The 17,583-nt window shown below is 49.4% G+C and overlaps 1 protein-coding gene across 3 annotated transcripts in view; it reads right to left on the reverse strand.

Moving 5' to 3' along the window:
* The window catches only part of LOC309522778 (3',5'-cyclic-AMP phosphodiesterase 4C-like), a 54,833-nt gene continuing 37,250 nt past the window's right edge, over positions 1 to 17,583 (reverse strand). For all 3 annotated transcript variants that reach the window (XM_082206333.1, XM_082206334.1, XM_082206335.1), the window contains 9 exons: positions 10,909 to 11,002; positions 8,235 to 8,422; positions 7,752 to 7,850; positions 6,552 to 6,716; positions 5,818 to 5,917; positions 4,750 to 4,904; positions 4,291 to 4,413; positions 3,442 to 3,624; positions 1 to 2,875 (listed from right to left, as the gene is read on the reverse strand). In XM_082206333.1, the coding sequence (XP_082062459.1) occupies positions 2,375 to 2,875; positions 3,442 to 3,624; positions 4,291 to 4,413; positions 4,750 to 4,904; positions 5,818 to 5,917; positions 6,552 to 6,716; positions 7,752 to 7,850; positions 8,235 to 8,422; positions 10,909 to 11,002 (1,608 nt within the window). In that variant the 3' untranslated portion in view covers positions 1 to 2,374. The remainder of the gene's footprint in view (positions 2,876 to 3,441; positions 3,625 to 4,290; positions 4,414 to 4,749; positions 4,905 to 5,817; positions 5,918 to 6,551; positions 6,717 to 7,751; positions 7,851 to 8,234; positions 8,423 to 10,908; positions 11,003 to 17,583) is intronic.

Raw genomic sequence — 17,583 nt, forward strand, 5'->3', positions numbered from 1 at the left:
TTTCAAGTGCTGTAGCTTTATAGCATGATTTTAAAAATATATATAAAATAAAATAAATCAGCATTTGGTTTTTTTACATGGAAATTATACTGGGGGAGACAAGGTGCCGTAGAAAAACAAGGTGCGGTTCCCAGCCAAGGGCTCAGAGGCCAGTCAGGAAACTCAAAGTGCCATGTGGAAAAAAAATATTATATACGCACACATAACGCAGTGTTTCTGAACACAAGTCACAGTAATATCAGTATCGGACAACGAAATAGGGGTGAGCGGACTGGTTGTGAGGGTTAGCACACTTCAAATTCAACACGTCCAGGTTATTATTGTTAAAACTTAAGGCTACAAAAACTCCGTAAAATGTATACTCATCTAATAAATTAAAGGTGGTATCCTCGTTTGCTGTGGCTTGGGGACTCCCCCCATCCCAATTTCCTTGCTTGTACAGTGGTACCTTGGTACTCAAATGTCTTGGTTCCCAAATGCCGAAAACCTGGAAGTGTTCCAGTTTTGGAACGTTTTTCAGAAGCCGATCGTCCAATGCGGCTGTCGGCTATTGTTTCCTGGGTGCCTGCAGCCATCAGAAGCTGCGCCTTGGTTTTCGAACATTTCGGAAGTCAAACGGACTTCCGGAACGGATTAAGTTTGGCGCTTTGGTTTTTGCTCTTTATTTTGCGTTTTTGTTTCTGAGGCTTTTTCTGTGCATTTGTTTCTGTGACCGTGCGGAACCCAGTTCAGCTGCTGATGGATTGATTGTGTGACTGCGGAAATGGATAAAAGCCCACCACCCAAACAATGACTATCATCAGGGCAGCCAAGATTTTAAAAAGAAATTTACCATCTACAATACTGTCTTATTTATTTTGTAGCACAGTGCATTGGTGGTTGCTTTCGTTTTATCAATCAATGGTCTCGATAGATAGTAAAATTCACGTTAAATTGCAGTTTTAGGGGTTGCTTTTAAAAGTCTGGAACGGATTTATCCATTTTGCATGACTTCCTATGGGAAAACGTGCTTTGGTTTTGGAACGGACTTCCGGAACGGATTCAGTTTGAGAACCAAGGCACCACTGTATATAAGATTCTTAGAGTCTTAAGGGGTCTGCTCTAAAGATGAATTAACCCTGCAGGGTCTCTCCCCCTCACATACACCCCCTGGATGTCTTATTCACTTCCTATTTTGTTCCCGAGAACATCCCCAACCCCCATCTCCTTTTCAAAATACCCAGCTTCATCTCTTCCCAAATCCTGAAAGTATTTATATCCATTCTGCCCTTTCTGGGGGGGGGGGGGACACTGCAAAAGGGGGAAATGGAAAATGGAAAGGGTGGGGGAGGAAATGTAAGGGGTGTTTTCATTCCGAAGCAGTGCCTTGGAGAGAAAAAACGTGGCAGATTTCTTCTTCTTTTTTAAAAATAGCTGTCTATAAATATTTCCATCGAGGAGAAAAGACAGCGCGGGACGTTAGCCTGCCGAAGTTTGTTTCCAGCGCGGCTATCGGGGGCGAGAAAACGCGGAGCAAGGCCTGGATTCCTGCAGGTTCCAGGAGCAGACTTAGAAAGGGAGACGATAAAGGAGGTGAATCTCCCATGGGGGAGCCTGCTGGGTGAAGAGCCATAACCGGAGGCAGTTTCTCACTGGAGGGATACTGGTTGGCTTGTGCTGGGGAGAGCGGCGTTGGGGGCTTTCTCTCTGCACAGCCCTCCGCTTGCAACACCCAAAGGGGCCTTTTCAAGTCCAGTGCAACTCACCCATCCATCCCCACGTCGCACGCAAGGTCTCAAGCCGAAGTGGGATTCGAACCTGGACCACGCACAGCCCAAGCTCCGCCACCCCACCAGTGAAACCAACATTTGGAGAGAATGCAAGTTGGGCGGTTCATATGTGTTTGGACTGACCCCCAACGGATCCTCAAAGTCAGTCTCACAGACGGGGAGAAAGGCCTTTTCTCAGCCCGGCAAGGTCACCCAAAATCATTTTTAAAAAAACAAAAAAAGGGAGTTGTCAGGGACGGAACTCGCGACCCTCTGCCCACAAAGCTTGCGGTCGCCCATGGATCCTCTTCTCCCGTGGGCTCGGTCCCATTGGAACCACGCAGGTCCCAGGGGGAAGGGGGAAGATTTCTCCCCACGGCTGGGCTTGTGGCACAACCCAGGGTGGAAAATGGTGGGAGGAAGACAGGAGGGGTGAGGCGTGGCCTTCTGCCCCTGGGCACATGCCCGCCGTTGGCGTTCTTCCACAGTTTTCTCAGGAAGAGGGCAAGGAAACCACCATGGCGGACCTTTTCCGGTGGCGGAGAGGCCTTTCAAGACACACCCACCCCGTGACGCCGCCAAGATGGAGCGACAACAGTGCCTTTTCCCCAACCCCACTTCCCCCGTTACGTCCCAAGGGGCAGGAAGGTGATATTCCCTTCTGGATCAAGACCGGCCTCAGTTGTGCTCCTTTTGGTGGTGGCCCCCGTGACAGAGCCCCCCTCACTCTGCAAGAGTGTCCTCCGGTTATCAAAGTTCTGCATCGCCAGGACGTTTCTTGGGGGGCTGCCCTGCTTGTCCATGGGGGACGCCAGAGGCTCGGGGGCCGACTCTGAGTCATCGGTGGTCCCTGGGGTTTTGGCCTCGCTGTGGTCTTCTTCCAGGGGGCTCTCAGCGCCCGACTCCTCTCCGTCTTCCTCTTCCAGTGTGAGCTGGAACTGGAACTTGTCAGGGGCTCCTTTCTCGGACGCCAGCCCGTCGGGGGGCGGCGGGGGGCTGTGCGGGATCATACTCTGGTACCATTCGCGGTTGTCTTCAAGGGTGTCCAAGATCTCCTGGGCGTCCGGGTGGACGAGGTCAGCCCAGGTTTCCCAGAGCGGGTGAGCGATGTAGTCGATGAATCCCACCTGCCGGAAGGGAGACAAAGACAGGGGCTGAGAGGACGCAGAAGCAAGGAACGCCCTTCGCTTCCCAGGACGCCAGTCTCAATTCAGAACCAAAGCTCAAAAAGTAAAATAAAAGAATGCATTTTTGCAAGTGGCTCAGAGAAATACAAGGTGTGACTGGAAACCGGCTGGCAAAACTCAGAAATGAACCAGAGGCGTCGCCCGCTCTCCTTAGAACAAGAAAAGGGAAAAAGCTGTCCAAACATTAAATCAAATGTTTGGTCAAAACATTAAATAAAATAAATTAGGAAACCAGATGCAGAAGATGTCTGTGGCCCCCTCCAAAAGGGAATCCTACAAGGTGCAAGCGGAAAGTTTGGTGAATGGTCACAGAAAGCGGACAGGGAGAAATATTTGAACGTACAACCGGCATCGGAAACCCCCGACAGGCTCACAATTGTGTGGGGAGATGAAGCTGTAACTCGAAAGACAGGGCATTTCCGCAGGAAGCCCCCTCGTTTCCAGGTGTGGCTCCTCCTTGGAGGGTGCCCCCCAACCCATCGACAAGCCCCCCCTGGCGCACCCACCTGGGACTTCTCTATGGAGGCGTTGTGCTTGTCGCACATGGGGCTGATCTCCATGCCCTTCTCCCGCTCCCGGTCTCCCTGGTGGAAGAATTCCACCATGATCCGGTCCGTCCACTGGCGGTACAGCTCCAGGGGTTTGGTCGGGTTGCTGAGGTCTGCGCAGTGAACGATGTTCTGCAGCACCTGGAAGGGCAGAGATGCGCTGCTGTCAAGCGTGAACCCTCGGGGACATTTGGAGGAACGTATTGGACTCCCAGGACGTTTCCGAGCACAATTCAAAGGGTTGGGGCTCATCTTTAAAGCCCTAAATGGCCTTGGACCAGTAGACCTGAAGGAGCGTCTCCACCCCGGACACCAGGGTCCCGCTCCCAAGGGCCTTCTGGTGCACCTTCAGTGTGAGACGCGAGGTTGCAGGGAACCAGGCACAGGGCCTTCTCGGTGGTGGCGCCCGCCCTGTGGAACGCCGTCCCGTCAGATGTCAAGGAAATAAACAACCATCTGACGTTTAGAAGACATCTGAAGGCAGCCCTCTTTAGGGAAGTTTTTAACAACTGGTGTTTTAATGTATTTTTAATCTTTTGTTGGAAGCCATCCAGAGTGTCTTGGGAAACCCAGCCAGATGGGTGGGGTATAAATAAATTATTTTTAATTATTATTATTGTTATGCCCATGACACCGATGGAGGAGTCTGCCTGGTGGGCAGCAGACTCCCCTGTGATGGATGAGCAAAAGTGAGCTGAGCTCGAATCCTGCCAGGTTTGTGTGTCTGAGAAATGAGTCAAGCCTGGATGGGGTTGCCCTCCACCTGAAGGATCATCAAACCCCTGTCCCCTCCAAAAGAAGTTTCACCTGAATGCGGTCGGAGTAGTTGTCCAAAAGCAAGACCCCCAAACTGGTGACCTTCTTGGTCTCTACCATCGTCTTCAGATCAGCCAGAAGGTTCATGTGTTTGGACATATCTGTTGCCAGGACCTGAGACCAGAAACCACGGGGGGGGGGGGAAGGATTTTATTCTATGCCGCTTTCCATTCAAATTAATCCCAAAGCGGCTTGCAAACAACAAATAATAACAACGTGATAAAACGTATTAGAACATCACAAATACCGCAAATCTGCAGTGAAACAATTGCAGTCTATAAAATACTGTGAACAAGGCAACAACTAAAAAATAAGCCAAACATCACAACTAAAGGAAAGCCATATTATATGATTAACAAATAAACACAGTGTTTATAATCTATCGAACAAAACAAGCAATATTAAACAAAAGAGCAGCCCCCCAAATAAGCCAAGCCCTGAGCTCCTCACCATGTCGATGGCCATCTTGCGAAGAGACTGCCGTTGCTTTTTGGAGATGTTCTGGAAGATGTCACAGTTTTCCTCTTGCAAGAGCTTGAAGCCCACGGCCAGGTGGTGGTTCTCAAGGACCGACGCATCATTATACATCAGCGCCAGCTCCGAATCTAGGGGCGGGAAAAGGGTGGTCAGTTTGACAGGTGATGTCTCCGGATCAGAGGAGGCCATATATGTGGGTGAGAAAGAGAGTAAGGGAGCAGATTCACATAGGGGCTTGAAGCAGCCAACCAACATTTTGTGGGTATGTTCCGGGTGGCAGAAGAGGATATATTGTTTATTCATATCTTTCCTAACTTGCGCTAGCAAGTTCTTTTATGTAGGCGAGTTACATTTCCCTTTTAACGTGCACACCAGATATCTGGTTGCAGGCTCGTGTGAGCCTCTCACTATTATACAATTCAATCTGTCTCAGATTGAATTGTACGTTCCTGGTAAATTCCCTTGAATCCCTCTTAAAAGAATAAAGCCGCCACAATCTTATTCAAAATCAATGAAAGAAGTTGACTCACATCAGTTCACAGTTGGATTCCTGGAGGCAGACTTAGTTACAAATATGTACATGTGGATCTGCCCCATATGGGGGGATAATCCCAGTGCTTCTAGGAGCTAGCAGAGCAGTCCTAGCTAGAAGCTGGTCAAACGAAGAAAGAAGTCAAAAAGAGGGAGGTGTGCTGCGTGACTCGCCCTTTTCTTACCTGGACAGGTAAGGTCACATGCAAAAGGAAGGATGCTCCAGCCAGGAGGAACATTGCAAGGAATGTTGTACTTGACTGCCTCTCATGGATCACATCCCACACATTTGCACAACTATCAGGCTACAAGAGGCCCTTTTCCTAGTCCAGGCATCTTGCCCTCTTGTTATGGCTTCTTGTTATGGCTTTTTGCACTTCACTTTGGGACATCCTATGCAAAGTGGGGCAAACCTGCCCCAGGTAAAGGAGGGAAGGACAGGAGGGGACGTTCTCAGGAACAGCTGGAAAGATGGGAATTGCCCCCAATCAGCCGCCACGGCCTACTCACTGGTGTTGATCAGGAACTGGTTGGAGACCCCGGGGTGGTCGACGTCGTGGATGGCGGCCGCAAAGATGGCGGCCAAAATCTCCAAGTCGGTGAAGACGGCCTGGAGCGAGCAGATGGAGGGGAGACAAAAAGGGGAGGAAAGTGAGGAGGACAAAGCTAAGGATGGGGTGAGCAAAACTCAAACTGGGGAGCCAGGCTGAGCATTGGCACGGTCAGGAGGCAAGTGACCACTGTGGTCCTCAAGGCTGGATTCCTGCAAGGCTGGGGCAGAATGGGGCAGCCAGTTTTCGGATGGGGGAAATCAACTACTGAGCCAGGCTCAAGGTCTTCCTATTCCTTCACCAGCCCAACTGCTGGAATGCTGTTGCTCATTTTTTCATTGTATTCATTTATTAAATTTCTACAGCACCTTCATCCGAGGACCACAGGGTAACCTGCAATATAAACTGTTCCCCAAGTTGAAAAGCAATGAGCAACCAAGTCTTTAGTGTCATCAGCCCAGTCCTGCGGAACTCTCTGCCACTAGAGATTCAGCAGGTTGCATGGCCGTCTGCTATGGATGCTTAAGCTGAGATTCTGGCATTGCAGAGGGTTGGGCTGGATGACCCTCAGGGTCCCTTCCGACACTATAGTTCTATGATACTGTGAGCCACAAGCTAAAAAGGCCAGCAGAGTTATGTTGTGCGACCCCCAAACTCTTCCCCTCCCCGCCTTCCCCAGAATTCCCGCTTCACCTCCAGAGCCGGCATGGAGAGCAGGACGTGGGTGGACTGGGCCACGTCGGCCGCGTGGATGTTGTTGTGGTAGGCCACGTCCGCGTGGTAGTGGTCCTCCAAGGTCATCATGAAGGTGATGAAGGTGTCGGCAGGGATTTGGAAAGATTTCAGCAAGTCTCTTTCCTACAGGGCGAAGGGTGCAGAAGACTTCTCAGTCTTCGAAAAAGCACTTTTTCAAAAGCGTGGTGGGGGTCTCAAAACGGGGTCTCTATGCAGGAAGCCTGGGGCCTCTCATTCCATGCCCCACCATGGCCTGAGACTTTTCAGCAAGTGAGAGGCTATATGACAGGTGTCAATTAAATTGCGCACATTCGTGGGCTGAATGTCGGGAGATTTGGGGCAGATGAAAGGAAGGACTTCTTTCTTTTTCTCCCCTTTTAAATTTATTCATTTGGTTTTTCAAATTAAAATTTTACAGAGATATATCAAACATGAATCATCAAAACAAGATTCCTATTTTACCGCTACTATCAAAATTTATACCCCTTCAATATTATTTGGAATCCTCCCCTGAAATTCTCCGAAAATACCTCCTGGAAGATTCCTCAAGCTCAATATCATATGAGGTGGCTAAATTTTGCACTTTAGTAATTAGGAAGCGTAAATCTCTTCTGTTGAATGGCACACTGCAAAGTTCCCTTGTGTAACCTTTTTTTTCTTTTTTTTTCTGAGGTTGTTGTTGATTTCTTGTTGTTTGATCTTGTGGTGTTTAGTGTCACTGGCTTTGGCCGCAATAAAACTTGAAACTTGAAAACAAGATTCCAAGGAATCTCCTGGAATTCTATCCTCCCCTTTGTGGCTCCTATTATGAATCATTTCCTCCCACATCTTTTATGATGATCCACATCAATTCCAGTAGTGGCGCCCGCCCTGTGGAACGCCCTCCCATCAGATGTCAAAGAAATACACAACTATCTGACTTTTAGAAGACATCTGAAGGCAGCCCTGTTTAGGGAAGCTTTTAGTATTTGATTAATTATTGTATTTTAATATTATGTTGGAAGCTGCCCAGAGTGGCTGGGGAAATCCAGCCAGACGGGTGGGGTATAAAGAATAAATTATTATGGGAGAGGGTGGTGCAGAAGAGGCTGGCTGGTAGAGGTCCCCACTGCCCCCCCATCAAACTCCAAGCACCCGCCCCCCAGGGCACCCTCTCACCTGGAAGATGCTGTACATGACGACTGTCAAAGGGCGGTGGCCGGAGTACTCAGAAATCTTGAAGACGTCCAGGCCCCACTTGTTGACGTCTTCCAGTTCCTAAGGAGGAGAGGGCAGGGCTGTCAGAGCTCTGCTGGAGACCACCTCTTTCTGTCTTGTATGTCTGATGTATTTTGGGCAATTTCAGGAGTCTATGTAAGAGCTTGCACCCCATTGTTCTGGGGTCCTCCTCCCTCCTGCGTGTGGGGAGTGAGGACCCTGTGGCAACAGTTAAAAATGATCAGGCTTACTAGCCTCTTTGCTTCTCAGTATTTTCTGCCTGTTATTTTCTCCGACTGAGAGAGAACCTACTTAAGGACTCTAGACAGGCTCTTGGGTACCAAAAAGGAGCCGTGTTTTTTCTTATAACAATCAGATCCGCACCCAGTTTCCTGGAACCGGGAACCAGCTTCCCCCAAGCCCCGCACCTGCCCTCTTCCTCACCCTGGCCAGCAGACCCTCCTTCTCCGTCTTGACTCCGAAGCGAGGGATGGCAGCCACACAGCGGAAGCTGGACCCGTGCGTCAGTTTCTTCACGCCGCTGATCTGTGACATCGGCCGCTTCTTCTTCTTCTTCTCTTTGTCCTTCTCCTTAGGGACCAGGGTTGGGATCTCCACCTCATGCTGCTTGTCTGAAACAGGCAGGGGGGGGGGTGGATATAAAATTCACTGCATGCCATTCATTGAAAGAAAAATGTCTGATTTTTTTTTTTAATGGCATTTTAAATATTTTGCTGGAAGCTGCCCAGAGTGGCTGGGGATACCCAGCCAGATGGGTGGGGTGCAAATAATAATTATTACTATTATTATTAAAACACAGGTGCAAATTGACTCCGGGACATGCCACTTCTGGTGGGGTCGAGGGATGACCCTCTTGATTGCCCACCATGAAACAAAGCAAACTAGAACTTTCTTGGGGGTGTGGAGAGCAGTTTCCCACAGGCAGGATGAAATAAAACCTCATCAGAAGCGACACACAGCCCCCCCAAAAATAAATTATCCACAAGGCGAAGATTTGCATTAAGCTTTTCGAAGCCCAAAGAAAACAGGTCCCTGCCACAAGGAGCTTACAGTCTGTGATTTGGCACCGGGGATGATAAGAGGAAGGAGAGAGGACCGGCTTTCCTCGTTCTCCTCCTTGATTCTAGCCCTGCTTGCCCAATCCCCTTCTCTTTTTAAAGCCCCCCCCCCCTTAAAAAGGGCCCTGGCTGGTCCTTTTCTGGAGCCTGGTCTCTGGAGGACACAGCAAAGGCGGCCCATGTCGAATATCCCCCTCCCGCCCAGCCCCTCGCACGAGTCTCCCGCTGTTCCGAGGGAGACCCCCGCCCCAATATTCCCGAGGCACGCAAGGATTGACGTCAGAGGAGGCTAATAATATTACCGACGCCATGGCAACGGGAGATGCTGCGTGCTGGAATGCCGGTCCTCTCCCCAAAGTGATGTTTCCAGAGAGCAGACGGGGTCTCTCTCCCCACCTCACCCCGAGAGTCTTCTTCTCGCTCTTGCCTCCGTCACAAACGCACAGACACAGAGGAAGGGAACCTCTGGCTTAACACTCGCTGTATATATACACGTGTGTGTGTGTGTGTGTGTGTGTGTGTGTACATGCACACACACACACACACACACACACACACACACACACACACTCTTGTTTTCCTGCACTGTGTTTTAAATCCAGCGCCGATGTTTTAATTTTTAAAAAGCAGATATCAAAACGTAAGGAGGTGGCTGGCCAGATGGGAAGCCCACAAACAGGACCTCGGTTACTGGAGGTGCTAGTCCTCATGGTTCCAAATAATTTACATAGTAAAGCTACCTTTTACAGAGTTGGACCATTGGTCCCTGTCAGGGCCAGATTTCGGTCTGATGTGGCCCTCCGCTCCTGAAGGTAACGGGGCCCTTTCTATGTCCAGCTGTCCTTTGTCCACAACAAACTGTCACTGTTTTTTGTGTTGAATAGATGCTATATCAGACATAGGCAAACTCAGCACTCCAGATGTTTTGGGACTACAGTTCCCATCATCCCTGACCACTGGTCCTGTTAGCTAGGGATGATGGGAGTTGTAGTCCCAAAACATCTGAAGAGCTGAGTTTGGGGATGCCTGTGCTATGTGGTCATTGATGGACCTCGTAGGTATCTCAAGCCATTTGCGCATGTTGCCCTGCAACCAGTCCGTGCAGAGTGCAGGCACCCTGTATATAGAAAGGAGCAAACTGGTGATACTTGAGGGAGCAGATGGGGCCCATGACTTACATCCGAGGAGCTGACACAACACAAAACACGGTTGCTGGATGTAGGTTTTATTGTATTTGTTTTTTATCTTATATTGTGGAAATGTACATTCAGTCCCCCCCCCTTTAATTTTTTGGGGGGACCCCAAGAGAGTGAAGAGAGTGGGGCCCTACGCTAGAGCTTGATTAGCTTATACGTAAATCTGGCACTAGTCCCTGTCGCTCAGCACTGTCTGAACGGCAGCAACTCCTCGGGGTTTCGGGTAGGAGAACCTCTCCCAGCCTGACCTGGGAATCGCACTACCACTAAGCTATGGACAGGGGATGCGGATGGTGCTGTGGGTTAAACCACAAAGCCTAGGACTTGCTGATCAGAAGGTCGGCTGTTCGAATCCCTGTGATGGAGTGAGCTCCCATTGCTCGGTCCCTGCTCCTGCCAACCTAGCAGTTGGAAAGCACCTCAAAGTGCAAGTAGATAAATAGGTACTGCTCCAGCGGGAAGGTAAACAGCGTTTCCGTGCGCTGCTCTGATTCACGAGAAGCGGCTTAGTCATGCTGGCCACATGACCCGGAAGCTGTACGCCAGCTCCCTCGGCCAATAAAGCGAGATGAGCGCCGCAATCCCAGAGTCGGTCACGACTGGACCTAATGGTCAGGGGTCCCTTTACCTTTACCTTTAGCTATGGACAGTTTGCCTCTCAAAAGGAGTTTAGAGTGAGAACGGGCTGCTGAAGAGTGCAGCTTGAACCCACAACCTGGGCATGATCAGCACCGAGGCCAGGCAGGAAAGGTGCTGTGCGCTCCCCTTTTTGCAGGCAAGTGATCCTTCCCCCCCAAACCTTCTCTTCTCCATCTCCCCATTGCGCTGCCCTGGGGGACTCACCCAAGAAAGTGCTGCTGATGTACTCCGACACTTGGTTTCCAGAGCGGCTGGTTTCGGAGAGGTGGGTCAGTTCCCGATTCAGCATCCTTTTGAACTGTGGGGAGAGAGCAGGAAATAGTTCAATAACTCAAAGGAGCAGCTCATAGGCAGCCTCCTCCGCTGCAGGAGGATTTGCATTGCACCGAAAGTTAAGAGCTGTGTTTTCAAGGGATGAGAGTTTTGGCAAGTGGGGAGAATTGCTTCTAGTCCTCATGGCCCAATAGGAAAGGGCTCTGGGAGGCAGCGAGGTGCCTCTGGGCAGATGGGATGCAGAGATCCATTCTAGATGTGGCTTGACTCCACCATCCTTTTAATATATATATATATATATATATGCAGGTTTTGGTGTCTTCGGGTGTCTTCCCGTGTAAGAGTCGGGGTGTCTGGGCGACGTTTTGACGTCGCCCAGACACCCCGACTCTTACACGGGAAGACACCCGAAGACACCAAAACCTGCATTCCTGTACCCGTGAAAATCTACGAAAGCAAATATATATATATATATATATATATATATATATATATATATATATATATATGCTTTTGTAGATTTTCACGGGTACAGGAATGCAGGTTTTGGTGTCTTCGGGTGTCTTCCCGTGTAAGAGTAGGGGTGTCTGGGCGACGTTTCGACGAGGTCTCACTCGTCATCTTCAGGCTGGTGCTTTCAGCTTCTTGTTACTGGAACAGAGCAGAATCTGGTGTTTGAGTTCCTATAAATACTGTTGAGGGGTGTGGTGTATAGCCTCCAACGTTCTGGGCAGAGAGGAAGTTCCTAGATTAGTGTGCCTTTTCTTCTTTTGTTCCTTAATTACTTGAGGGATATCTTGAGTGATTTCATGAGTGATATTCTGAATACCCCTGGGTGGGTCATTAAGTGTAGATTAGTTGCTAAAGCTTTCGTGTCTTGACCTCTTGAGCTTGTGAAGAGTTTTTCTGAGAAGATGGCTGTGCTGCATTTAGTTGTGCTCTGGCTTGGCTTCGTGTATAGGGGCGAGCTGTGATTTTGTGCCTTGTGCCCGCCAGATCTGTGTAGGGATTGCAGGGGGGTGCAGCATCCGGAGGTGCCACTATAGTTTGGCTACTGGATGGAGTCTGTAATATGTCTGTGGAGAGGGTCTGGGTTTGGGTCTGGTGTGGTTGATTGGTGACGGCGTTCTGTGTGCCTCTGGTTCTGGTGTCGGTTTTTGTGGGGAGGGCTAATTTCCAGATGTCTGGCAGGCGGGACGTGTCGTCACGCTTGTTCATGTTGTGAGGGTGTTTCTCTATCTCGATGGCTTCCATGATTATTCTCTTGTGGTGATGTTCCATGTTAAAGAGCAATTTGGAATCTGCAAAATTAATTTCGTGTCCTGTTTCTTTCATGTGTTGGAAAAGAGAGGAAGTTTTTTCTTCTTTTTTGACGGCATTCTTGTGTTCTGCGATACGTGCATTTATTCGTCTGTTTGTTTGTCCAATGTACGTGGCTGGGCAGACTTTGCAGGGTATTTCATAGACCCCTTGGTTTTCCAGCTGGATTTTGTCTTTTGGGTTTCTGAGGATATTGGCTATTTTTTGGTTGGTGCAGAAGGCTGTTTTGATATTGTGTTTATGGAGGATTTTGCTAATTTTGTCTGTAGTGCCCTTGATATAAGGAAGGAGGGCCATGCCATTGTTTTCTTCTGTGTCTTGGTTTTTGGGGGGTGTTTCTTTTTGGATTAGCTTCGTAACCTTGTTTTTCTGGTATCCATTGGCGATTAACACATTTGAGAGATTCTGTAACTCAGTTGTCAAGTGTCATCACCACAAGAGAATAATCATGTCAGTTGTCATCACCACAAGAGAATAATCATGGAAGCCATCGAGATAGAGAAACACCCTCACAACATGAACAAGCGTGACGACACGTCCCGCCTGCCAGACATCTGGAAATTAGCCCTCCCCACAAAAACCGACACCAGAACCAGAGGCACACAGAACGCCGTCACCAATCAACCACACCAGACCCAAACCCAGACCCTCTCCACAGACATATTACAGACTCCATCCAGTAGCCAAACTATAGTGGCACCTCCGGATGCTGCACCCCCCTGCAATCCCTACACAGATCTGGCGGGCACTAGGCACAAAATCACAGCTCGCCCCTATACACGAAGCCAAGCCAGAGCACAACTAAATGCAGCACAGCCATCTTCTCAGAAAAACTCTTCACAAGCTCAAGAGGTCAAGACACGAAAGCTTTAGCAACTAATCTACACTTAATGACCCACCCAGGGGTATTCAGAATATCACTCATGAAATCACTCAAGATATCCCTCAAGTAATTAAGGAACAAAAGAAGAAAAGGCACACTAATCTAGGAACTTCCTCTCTGCCCAGAACGTTGGAGGCTATACACCACACCCCTCAACAGTATTTATAGGAACTCAAACACCAGATTCTGCTCTGTTCCAGTAACAAGAAGCCGAAAGCACCAGCCTGAAGATGACGAGTGAGACCTCGTCGAAACGTCGCCCAGACACCCCTACTCTTACACGGGAAGACACCCGAAGACACCAAAACCTGCATATATATATATATATATATATATATATATATATATATATATATAGTGGTTATAGTGGTACCTTGGCTTTCAAACGCAATCTGTTCTGGGAGACTGGGGGGGGGGACAGGACTCAGTGGAAGCCGTTTGACTTCTGAGGCGCGTTTGAAAATGGAAGCATCTGCTTCCGGGTTTTCAACGTTCGGAAACTGAAACGTTCGACTTCTGAGACGTTCGGAAACCGAGGTATCACTGTATCTTCTCTTTATTCCCTCTTTAGGGAAGTTTTTAATGAATGATGTTTTAATGTATTTTTAATCTTTTGTTGGAAGCAGCCCAGAGTGTCTGGGGAAACCCAGCCAGATGAGCAGGGTATGTATGTAGGTATGTAGGTATGTATAAATAAATATTATTATTATTATTATTAAGATTACAAGTGCACAGAGTAAGATAAGACACAAAAGGAGATAAGAAAATAGCACCCACAAGTGACAACAAAAATGTACACATTACCCCCCCAAAATATGTTATTGTAGGTAACCTTAACCTAATACGGTATTTATGAACACCAATTCCAAATATCATTGAATTTGTCCGTGGCAAGTCTACGTTTGTACTCAACTCCGACCACTAGTCCACGCTGCCTGGGGATGATGAGAGCTGGAGTGCAGCAACGTCTGAAGGGGTGCAGGTCCCCCACAACTGATCTAGAAGAAAAGATCTTCCAGGATAGCTGCGATTCCTCTCCCTGTAGAACTCACCTGACCTTTGACAAGTGCCTAGAGGTGAGATACCTATTAGGTCCATAAATGACAGAAAACAGTGACCATTTGTTGTGGACAAAGGACAGCTGGACATAGAAAGGGCCCAATTACCTTCAGGAGCTGGGGGCCGCATCAGACCTAAATCTGGCCCCGCATTTGAGTGTCCTCATCAGCACCCCAAAAGTGCGAGTCAGGTGGCAGGAGCTGCAACTAAACATAGGGGGCCCTCCAGGCTAAGGGGTGGGGCTCTTTCCTCTGCCCCCCTTGCCTAGCTGCTAGGTAGGAAACCATGAGCCAGAGTTTTTGGGTGTGAGCTGAGCTGGAAGCTGGAGACACAGAGACCTGCTTGCTCTCTGCTGGATCCAAAGCGAGATCTGTTGGGGGGCCTTGGTGCTGTGAGTCTCTGTCCTGTATGCTCAGGTTGTACAGAGGAGCAAATAAAACCATCTATCCCAAAGCCAGCAGTCTCTGACTGTTTTCGTTCCAAATGTCTGGGACTCCCGGAGTCTCTCGTAGCTCAGAGATTTGGGGTGACGTGTAAGGGAGAGAATGGCAACGCCTCTCAGCTCCTCGTAAAAAGGTGGGGAGGGTCTCTCAGAAGTCCCAAGAACTGCAGGAGACCCATAAAAGTTGCAATTACGGGATGCCAGCTGCAGCACACACAGAAATGAGTCAAGGCAAAACAATTTTATGAAACATGGTGGAGGCCGGGGGGGGGGCAGGAGGGATTCCATATTCGGGGCAGCTTGCAAAACGATGGGTTTATATTCCAGTTTGAGTGGTTTTTAAAGCATTTGCAACAATGGGTGCTGTTGGATTCACTAGGGAGATCGGTAAATATTGAAATCCTTAAAAAGCATTAGCAAGACTTTGAGATTTAGGGTGTTGTCGTCCCCCCCCCCAAATGCAAGGTTTTGAAAGGGTCTCCTTTTTTTTGACATTTGAAATACTTTCCCACCCCCACCTGGATGTGCCATTGGGGATCCAACCTGCAGGGCAGTTCGCTCTACCACTAAGCTAGTCCTTAAAAACAAAGCAAGCTTCCAGTCCTCAAGACCCGGGAGCCATTTATGTCAGATTTACATAATCATTGTAAAGGAATGGACTCACACGCAGGGTTTGACTCAACACTTGCAATTAACAAATGTAGAAAGAGAAACAGGATGTTAAAATGATAAGAGAAGAAGAAGAATTATTTAAGGCCCGTATAGTTCAAGCTCTGGTTTTCTCAGTAATGATGTATGGAAGTGAGAGCTGGACCACAAAGAAGACTGATCGCCAAAGAATGGATGCTTTTGAATTCTGGTGCTGGAGGAGACTCTTGAGAGTCCCATGGACTGCAAGAAGGTCAAACCTCTCTATTCTGAAGGAAATCAGCCCTGAGTGCTCACTGGAAGGACAGATCCTGAAGCAGAGGCTCCAAGACTTTGGCCACCTCATGAGAAGAGAAGACTCCCTGGAAAAGACCCTGATGTTCGGAAAGATGGAGGGCACAAGGAGAAGGGGACAGCAGAGGACAAGATGGTGGGACAGTGTTCTTGAAGCTACCAGCATGAGTCTGACCAAACTGTGGGAGGCAGTGGAAGACAGGAGGGCCTGGCGTGCTCTGATCCAGGGGGTCACGAAGAGGCGGGCACAACTAAACGACTAAACAACAACAACAAAATTAAAGAATAAGAAATAACCAATGAGCAGGGAGAGATAATATGCCAAAAAAACAGAAAGGGAAGTTGAGGGAAGTCACTTGGGGTGGGGGTGGGGGTGGGGGTTGAGGATTTATAAGGTATTCTGTTTTTGAAAGAATGATTGTGACGATGATAAAAATGGTAAATTCAATAAAAAATATTTTTAAACAAATTAAAAAATTAAAAAAAACACACCCACACATCCTGAGATGGCGAGTCTCACAGATCAAGCATGCACTCACACCCCTCCCTGGCTGGGGGGGGGGCACACACACTTTAAAAACAAAAACCGTGCCAAACCTTTGCAGCAGAACAGAAGTCCCCGCTGCTGCTGCTGCTGCTGCTGCTGCCCCCTCGCTTGCCAACCTTTGGAAGGGGCACCTGTGCTCCGCTTGCTTACCTGGGCGATGGGGTCTTGGAACACGAGCAACCCCGGGGGGCTGGCGTCGGGCATCGCACCGTCCCCGGTCCCCCGCCTGCCCAGCGCGCTGCTGCTCGCAAGCCGACCCTCCTCTCCTCCTCCGAAGCGCACCGCCACCTGCCCCGCAGGAGCCAGGCCACGGAGCTGCATGGACGGGGGGCCTGAGCCCCCAAACCCCCAAAAAGGGAGGAGGAAAGAAATCTCTCTCCCTCAAAAAAGCCCCGCCAAAAGAAAGAACGGAAAGGGGGTTTCTCTGCAAAGCTCAGCGGCGGCGAGGAGGAAGCGCTGGCGACGGGGGTCCCCCTGCATCACCGAGCCGGAGGGATGCGCCAGGTGAGCTGTTCTCTCGGCGGCCGCCCAATCAGAAGCCGCGGGCGCAGGGGCAGGAGCCCGTTCCACCTCCCGATTGGCTGGCGGGAGACTGGGGATGCTGCTACCGCGCGGTGGTACCCAGAGGCAGCTGCAAGGCGCGCACGGGGAGAAGCAGGAGGACGGAAGAAGCGGGCAAGACTTCGGAGCTGCCTTTGGGGGGCAAGGTGGGCATTGGGAGGGGGGCAGCTGCCACAGGGGAAAGGCTATCTCTCTCCCCCCCCTCGTGCCTGTCCAGAGAAAAGCAGCTGGCAGAGAGACAGCTTCCCGACGCTTTTTTTATTCTTCATTCCCCGCTTTGCAAAAAGAACATAAACAGGGACTGGTTGCTGGATCTGACCAGTGCAGGATTGGCGTAGAAGCTAAACAAGCTCTAGCTTAGGGCCCCACTCTCTTGGGCCCCCCCAAAAAATGTAAAGGGGAAAATACCTGGATGTACATTTCCAAAAGATAAGATAAAAAACAAATAAAACAAAACCTACAGGCAGCAACAGTGTTTTGTGTTGTGCAGGCTCCCGTTTGTGATGTGCAAATGGCTTGAGATACCTATGAGGTCCATCAATGACCATCTAGCATCTATTCAACACAAAAAAGAGTGGCAATTTGTAGTTGACAAAGGACAGCTGGACATAGAAAGGGCCCCATTGCCTTCAGGAACTGAGGGCCGCATCAAACCTCAATCCGGCCCTGCTTTGGAGCTGCCTTTGGGTGGGCAAGGCGGGCATTGGAAGGAGGCTAAATTGCCCACCTGCAGGGAACAAGCTCTCTGCCTCTCCCTCTCGTGTGTGTCCAGAGAAAAGCAGCTGGCAGAGAGACAGCTTCCCAACGCTTTATTTATTCTCCATCCCTGGCTTTGCAAAAAGAACATAAACC

This window comes from Podarcis vaucheri (genome assembly GCF_965113315.1).
Source record: "Podarcis vaucheri genome assembly, chromosome: 18".
In the NCBI taxonomy this organism is placed as follows: Eukaryota; Metazoa; Chordata; class Lepidosauria; order Squamata; family Lacertidae; genus Podarcis; species Podarcis vaucheri.